The sequence below is a fragment of the Cherax quadricarinatus genome, chromosome 21, assembly GCF_038502225.1.
Source record: "Cherax quadricarinatus isolate ZL_2023a chromosome 21, ASM3850222v1, whole genome shotgun sequence".
NCBI classification, from domain to species: Eukaryota; Metazoa; Arthropoda; class Malacostraca; order Decapoda; family Parastacidae; genus Cherax; species Cherax quadricarinatus.
Genome location: NC_091312.1, coordinates 19877970 through 19886322, shown reverse-complemented (window position 1 = coordinate 19886322; position 8353 = coordinate 19877970). Strand labels below are relative to the sequence as shown.

Genomic DNA, 8353 nt, shown 5'->3' with positions numbered 1-8353 from the left:
CGAAAAAAAATCACAGGGAAAAATCAGCCAGGAAAAGAATCACAGAGTACTGATAAGGTATGACATAATTACAGAAAACTTATTAGGTTCGATTAAGTTTTGGTTCTCGATCTTTACTGTTGAAACTCCAACCACATCATTCGTGGTGTTCGGTAACTCTGTGCAAATGAGCGACTCTATCATACAAGCCAGTCCCCCATCCACCTTGTTGCCTGTTCTTTCTGTCGCATCTAAACAAGTTGTACCCTGTTATCCATATTTCGCTGTCAAAGTGGTCTTTTGTGTGGGGTCTTTTTGAATGCTGGAAACATCGTATTTGACTCCATTAGAAGTTCACTGATGAAAGGTATCTTGATGGTAGCTGGCTTAAGGCTCTGTATATTCGCAAATACGAATGAAGTGGTATTGCGTGTTTGTTGGGAAATTGTTTTGTTAGCATCATTAGCTGTAGTTGTGTGGGGATCACTAGCTGTACCTCCAGTCCAACAAGGCTCCGAGGTGGTGGAATACTTTAGTCATTTCTTTCCATTTTTTTTTCATTTTCTGGCACTAAAAAAAAAATTCTTTGAGTGGGATAATTGTTACTACTATTGCTAGATTTTTGGGGTTTGTACCTCCTGGTTCTTTTTAAATGGTTTGCACAGCAGTATGGACAGAAGGTGGCGGCAGTTTTTGGGGTGCTCAGAGTTGTGCGTCCCACTGCACCAAGCCTCAAGTCACTGACAGCTTGACATCCAACTATATAATGGTAAAGATCCTGTGCCTCTTCTTTCTCTTCACAGAGCTTACATGTGGAATGAGCCGCGTTGATAGATTTACCTTCAGTAATTGCATTCATCTGCCACAGCTGATTATATTTCAACCTGATTTTTGGCAATCGCCGTGTCAAACAGTGTAGTGGACATTTTATGTTGGTTATTCTCCCAACTTTGACTAAAACAGATCATAAAGCTTAAGCGCCCCAGAGTAAAGTATTTACACAGTTAAAAGTACCCCATTCTACCAGACCTAAATTCACTGACAACTGGACACTCAGCAATATAATGGTAAAGGTCCTTTTCCTCCTCTTCACAGAGCTTACGTTTGGAGTAAACAGGGTTAGGAGATTCAGTTGTGGTAATTACATTTGTCTACTACAGGTAACGATATTCCAGCCCAATTTAGGCAGTCACCGAGGACGTTGTGTGGTGCCTATTTGGAGTCTACTTGGAGAGGGTTTCGGGGGTCAACGCCCCCGCGGCTCAGTCTGAGACCAGATTTTCTGATCGGAAGAGATCAGTGTGCCCTAATACTCTCAGGTCACTGGAGTCTCATCCACCCGAGCTAATATTCATTAATAATGAAGAGAGGGTCGCCCAGTTTTAAGTACACCTCCGGCATGTCACAAACAGTTCGTTTTTTTTTTTTATCAGTGCCAAGATAGCCGATTCCCGTGTGGGAAGGTATCTCAACAAATGAAGCACGAAAGCCTTTGCCATAAGCACTATTTAGGTAATTTTTAAAGTTTTTTTTATGATGTTCCTGGTGTCTTTTAAGTTAGGACTCTTGAGAATGGGGCAGCTAGCACCCCATAGCCTGACTGATCAGGACATCAACGAAGAAGCCTGGAACCGTTAACAGATACGTTTGTTTGATAGGGATTAAGAAAGTGACGTATGTAACTATACACCTCAGTACGTTTCCCGTGAACCTTGAAATCATAATAGTAAACAATGATATAAAAAAAAATACTTCATAAGTTTGAAAATAATACTTGGACGAAGTTGTTGAAATCATCTAGAAACTTTACTTTGTTCTTTTCATTTGACCAAAAAGAATGACATCAACAGATCTATATACTACGATAGGTGAAAATTTATAATGTAGGAAAGAAGTTTCAAATCTTAATTACATGAAGGGAAATCAGGTCACAGACGAGAGTGAGAACCGCTCCCTGAATGACAACAGATGGAGGTTCACAGTGGGTATGTACCACGACTCACTACATCAAGCAGCCACTATATAACACGCATACCAGGTCGCCTTTCACACACACTCTCAACACAAGGATCATCATGAAGTGGGCTGCAGCTCTGACTTTCGTCTTAGGTACAGAAAGCTTCCTTAAGTAACTCGTCTCGTGTGTTCCGCTTGCATTTACTTTTCATCAAAAATTGAAAGTAGCGTTCTAGAGAGAGTTAGACTGCTTTATCACCTGTTGATTGAAATATCAAAGACTTGTTTGTGTGGGGAATGGTTTGGAGGAGTGTGGGAGGGAAGAAATGTGTGATGGATCAAGGAGTTAAAGAGGGATGAAAAATATTGGTGTTCAAGCGTAGAGAGGATGAAGGAATTGCAAATACAGAAGAATGAAGAAGGGATAGAGAAACAAGGAATGGAAGAATGCTGGAAAAATGGATGTAGTAAAGTATAAGAGGGATGGAGGAGTGTGAGAGACGAGAAGGATGGGAGGAAAGGGTAGTAAAGAGGAGGGTTATGGAATGGTAGTTATGTCATTGACCAACATTCATCAGAGTGCTACATCAACCTTACAAACTTGACGCCGATATACAGTAACTACAAGAGGCCAAACATTTTTCATAGGCAATGAACAAAAATTGTGAAATTTGTCAACGGTAAACTAAATATATAATAAATAATGTAAAAATAAATAAATAATAATGCGAGTCCCCTTTGAGCTTAATGAGCAAGCCGAACATCCTTCCTGGCATCATGTATGTACACTTGTGTTTAACTTAAGATAAATCTTAAAAAATCTGTTAAAATTCATAGACTTCGCTTCTTGTGTCTTTTTTTGTTTCATTATTTTCACTTCTATTCCTTTCCTTCAACACCATCACTAACAACAATCGCACCAACACAAATAATAATAAAAATAATAATACCAACACCAATAATATTAACCCTACCAAACCCCAACAATACCTCACCAGCAGACCAACATTATCAAGTTTTTTCATATCTCTAAATACCTGAAAAACTTAAGTTCAAAGAGAAACTTAGCCTTACTAAATGTTATAATCCTACCATAGTGTCTTTTTGTAGGCTTGACGGTTTTACAACTTCTTCTCTACTGACAATAAACTACCAACAATAACAAAGGTATCAAAAACATACTACTAGAGCCGTCAGCAACATCCACCAACACTAACACGATCACCTCAAGCAGTACCAATAATAACATTCCTTAACACAACCACAACCTTCCATCCCTCCCAGACACTACCATGACCATCACTTCCGTCATACTATAGCACTAATATCCTCACCATCACAGCCACAAACACAAAACATGACTCTCAACAAACATCTCTAAAACTCACTAATATTGCCATCAGCATTACAAGTAAGAAAAGTAAATCTCCCAACATCAAATAGTCCCAAACAAAGCTACTTATACAGAATCCACATATCTAAATTTACTAATAAAATTAAAATGTTTTACTTTTCAGTGACGTTCACAGTGACGCCCGGTCAAGGTAATGTGTTCTAGTTTAATTTTGAGTGTTAATATGTTCTTTCGCCGAAACTGCAAGTTTACTGTACATGTCATATCCCTCCTGTAGAGAGTAGCGCAAGGCTATATGGATACACAGAATGCCTAAGAACTAAGCACTAAAATGGTTAAAAGGAGTACAAACTTATTTGCTGTGATAATATGGTGTCTTCACGACTTGATAATATAAGTACAGCTTCAGTTCACTTCGATCACTAGTACATAATACTGAATTGCAGAGAAACCAAAGAGCAGAAATCAGAAATTATTAGATCAAAGAAATTGGATTTATCAGAACCACCCAATAATAACAATTTAGTGTTCCTTTAGAGCTAGGTTGTATAAGGTATTTTATGTACAACCGCTTGTTTATTTTCCAGTATGTATATTGGCAATGCATTATATAAAAATGCGAACGAATATAATTTGAAGCATTTTAATTTCAGTTTACATTAAGTTAGTTGTTCCAACCTTCTACAACACCTACACCATTATTTTTAACAACTCCTCTCCAGCGAGTCTATGCCCCGAAGGTTACCAAGAATTCACCGTTGATTCCGCACCGGTGAAAATAAAGTTTTACATGTATGGAAAGGAAAGTAAGGGGTCGTGGTCCACCATCAGAAGCAAGTGCAGGGACGAAGGGGCTGACCTAGCTGAGCTAAGAGGAGATCTCGTCAGACAGGTGCGCAATTACATCTTCGATCACCCAGGTGAGACAAGTTATCACTCATCATCTAATGGCATAAGATGTCTGTTTCACTAGTTCTGCAAAGTGTTACATTTATAAGTGATGAGATTACGCATACAAATAAAACACAGTCTATTAGAAAGCAGTACTTTCCCGCTATTTACTTCAAAGACCTGCCTACTAATAAGGGATATCCAGGTTGTTAGGAGAAAAGTAAACATTTCATAAAAAGTATGCATTCCACAAAAAATGAATATCATCCATCAGCAAAGCATCAAAAATTAGTTTAAAAAACACCAATGTTGAATGTCTGAATTGTTTGCCAGATTCAGATGTTTAACTTTATTTTCTTTTCAGCACTGTTAATTTTAATCTAAAATATAACTGGTGCAACTTAAACCATTTCTTTCAGAATGTGGTTACGAAGATGAAGGCTTCTGGATTGGAGGAAGTGATGCTATGGAAGAAGGAAAGTAAGTGACTTGCATAACAGCTAGACCTGTTATGCTATCTGATTCGAAAGTATCTTCGTATCACATATCCCCTGTCCTCCTTGTACCTCACTGATCCTGTAGAGGGGTACCCCCGTATCACAAATACCCACCTCCTTGTACCTATGTATGTGCAAATGCAGCTTAACTAAGATATCTAGGAGCTATAATATTAAATTCAAAGGAGAATCGCTAAACCGATAAATGCTATGCAACACCTGGGGAATGGGAGGCAATCACGTTTGATTCGAAAAAAAACAAGAGCACAGTTCTTGTTATAACTCCTAGGCCCTTCAAGGACCTAGGAGTTATAATTAAACCGACCAAATAGGCTCAGTACCAATATATCAACACCATCGAAAGCACAGTAGGAGGAACTGGACACAGTCCAGCAATGAAAACATTTAGGCTCTAACACTCGAAAAAATGAAGACAATGGAGCAAGCTATAAATTTGCCAAATTCGAGAACGCCATGAAAAGGTAAATTTCATAATTTTAAAAATTTATTGTCTTAATTAAACTTAATATAAGTTTAATGCTCAACAATCGATTAAAGAACAATAAACAATAATGTTTTAGTTATTATTAACTGTAGGTCTGCGTCTTGGTCACCAAGGCCTGGTCCCAGATCGGGTCTTCCTGTTGATAGCCCTATAACTCAAATTTTAAACTAAAATAGGAAAACTGGCACCAACCAAGAATGCTAGAATCTTTCTTGAGGAATGATACACTTGTTGAAAATTTGAAGCCGACATAAAAACGCACTCTTAAGTAATCCAACAATTTGTTCATTAAATCTTTCAACCTGAAATAGAGCACAATCCCATTCCAAAACTACCAGTAAGTACAAAACACTAAAGATGAGAGGTTTAAGATGATCAGATTTAAGCTACAGTTACCGGGGAAATCAAAATCCAAATTTGTTAAAAAAAATTTACAGTTATAGAATCAGACTAAAAAAGACATTCTACGAATACAAGTTGGAAGAAAATAATTCGTGCCTTTTTAATTATAAACCTGACAACTTTGCATCGAGACAGCTTGCAACTACACGGAGATTTCTTCTGTGTGAGATGCATCATCGTTGTAGGTTTGAAAACGTTCAGAATAAACACACTCAGGCAGTTGCTAGGAAAAAAATCCTAAACGAACTTTTAAAATATTGAAATTTTACACCAGCAATGTCCAATAGCAATCAAATTCCTTATTTAATATTATTTAATATTATTCCTCCTTTTCCAACAACACAAATGCTATCTTCGTTATCCTTTTTTTTTCTAAGACTACTCTTACCTTTTCACTTGTAATTAATATCACACTCTCTGCAGATGGGTTTGGAATAGCGACAACTCACCCATTGGAGATGACGCGCCCTGGTGGCCAGGCCAGCCTGACGGAGGAACTAACGCCAACTATGCCTGTGTCTACACACCTGACTTCTACCTCCACAGCTGTGACAATGATATCATGATCTACGGCCTGTGCCAGATTTAAATAACAATGTTTTGTGACAGTAAAAGAATGGCATTTTATCCAATAATGTTTACTTTTCCGTTCATATAAAAAAGTGACATTCTTTGAATATTATTGTAAGGATTGTAAAATTAATACATTACTATATATATATATATATATATATATATATATATATATATATATATATATATATATATATATATATATATATATATACAGTGGTCCCTCGTTTTTTTGTAATTAATCCGTTCCTGGAGCCGTTACTATAAACGAAATTTACGATTTACGAAACAATTTTCCCCATTAGAAATAATGTAAATACAATTAATCCGTTCCTGACACCCAGAAGTATTAAAACAAAAATTTTTTAACATGAAATATGCATGTAGTACATAAACAATACCATGGGAAATGATGAATGAAACATTAACAGCATAACACTTACCTTTATTGGAGATTCTTCTTAGTGTATGGGAGACTGGAGGAGGAGAGAGAGTGGATTGTTTATAGTTTGGAAGGGGAATCCTCTTCCATCAACACCTCAGGTACCATTTGCTTTTCTGGGGTTGCTTCTCTTCTCTGTTTCTTAATGCCACTAGGACCATCTTGAGAGTCACTGGAGTCCTGTCACTGGAGTCACTGTACATGTTGCCAATATGGCTTGCAACAACCTTGTTAGGGTTATGTTTCTCCATAAAGCTTTCCATCTTACCCCACATAGTAAAAATCTCTTTAATTTCTGAAGAAGGCACCTTCTTCCATCTCTCTTCCTCCTCCTCTGTAGCAAGATTCTGAGCTGCGATGTGTTGCTCTTCCTGCTGAAGCTCTTGCAGCTCCTCAGTGGTGAGCTCTTCATTGTGGTCTTCCACCAATTCTTCCACATCCTCCAAAATCACATCCAACCCCATGGAACTCCCCAGTGCTACAATTGATTTTACAACAGACATAGGCTCATTAGGGTCAGTCCCAAATCCTTCAAAATCCCTCTTGTCAACACAATCAGGCCACAATTTTCTCCAGGCAGAGTTCAAAGTCCTGGTAGTCACTCCCTCCCAAACAAGACCTATAAGGATTATGCAGTGGAGGATGCTGAAGTGTTCTCTCCAAAATTCCCTTAGGGTCAAGTGAGTGTCTGTGGGCACAGTCAAGCATCTGTGAAACATTGCTTTTATGTAGAGTTTTTTAAAGTTTGCAATAACCTGCTGGTCCATGGGTTGGAGGAGAGGAGTGGTATTCGGGGGCAAGAACTTTACTGTGATGAACCCAAACTCCTCGAAAATTAGGTCATCCAAGTTTGGAGGATGAGCAGGTGCATTGTCCATTACTAGCAGGCACTTGAGATCCAATTTCTTTTCCAGGAGATACTCCTTCACACTAGGGCCAAACACTTCATTGAACCACTCGACGAAAATTTCCCTCGTGACCCATGCCTTACTATTAGATTTCCAAAACACACACAATTTACTCTTCATAACATTATTTTTCCTGAACACTCTGGGATTTTCAGAATGGTACACTACTAATGGCTTCACTTTGAAATCCCCACTAGCATTAGCACAGAACATTAGTGTCAGCCTGTCTTTCATAGGCTTGTGTCCTGGCATTGCCTTTTCCTCTTGTGTAATGAAAGTCCTCTTTGGCATTTTCTTCCAAAAGAGGCCTGTTTCGTCACAAATGAACACTTGTTCAGGTTTCAGTCCTTCAGCCTCTATGTACTCCTGGAATTCATGCACATATTTTTCAGCCGCCCTGTGGTCCGAACTAGCAGCCTCACCATGCCTTACCACACTGTGTATGCCAGTACGGTTCTTAAATCTCTCAAGCCAGCCTTTGCTGGCCTTAAATTCACTAACTTCACCACTATTTGCAGGCAATTTCTTTACCAAATCTTCATGCAACTGCCTAGCCTTTTCACAAATAATCGAAGTCATAAGAGTATCTCCTGCTAATTGTTTCTCATTTATCCACACCAATAATAACTTCTCAACCTCTTCCAGAACTGGTGATCTCATTTTTGTCAGCATAGTTACTCCCTTCGCAACAACAGCATCCTTCATTTCCTTTTTCTTGGCCACTATGGAACATAAGGTTGTGTAGGGTTTCTTATATATCCTGGACAGTTCGGCCACACTTGTACCACTTTCATATTGTTCAATGATGGTTTTCTTAAATTCAATCATATTTCTCACCTTCTTTAC

The 8353-nt window shown here is 38.2% G+C and overlaps 1 protein-coding gene across 1 annotated transcript; it reads left to right on the top strand.

Annotated features, from left to right (window-relative positions):
• Nucleotides 1-1959: 1959 nt before the first annotated feature.
• Nucleotides 1960-6211, top strand: LOC128705552 (galactose-specific lectin nattectin). The gene is made up of 5 exons (XM_070087282.1): nucleotides 1960-2088; nucleotides 3453-3479; nucleotides 4012-4209; nucleotides 4600-4660; nucleotides 6008-6211. Exons 1-5 carry the CDS (start codon nucleotides 2055-2057, stop codon nucleotides 6171-6173), a joined length of 486 nt encoding a protein of 161 aa, XP_069943383.1. The 5' UTR covers nucleotides 1960-2054; the 3' UTR covers nucleotides 6174-6211.
• Nucleotides 6212-8353: the final 2142 nt, after the last annotated feature.

Coding starts and splice junctions, on each gene's coding strand:
- LOC128705552 (XM_070087282.1), top strand. CDS start 2,055: ATGAAGTGGGCTGCAGCTCTGACTTTCGTCTTAG. Junction 4,210..4,599: donor TTACATCTTCGATCACCCAG/GTGAGACAAGTT, acceptor CATTTCTTTCAG/AATGTGGTTACGAAGATGAA. Junction 4,661..6,007: donor GATGCTATGGAAGAAGGAAA/GTAAGTGACTTG, acceptor CACTCTCTGCAG/ATGGGTTTGGAATAGCGACA.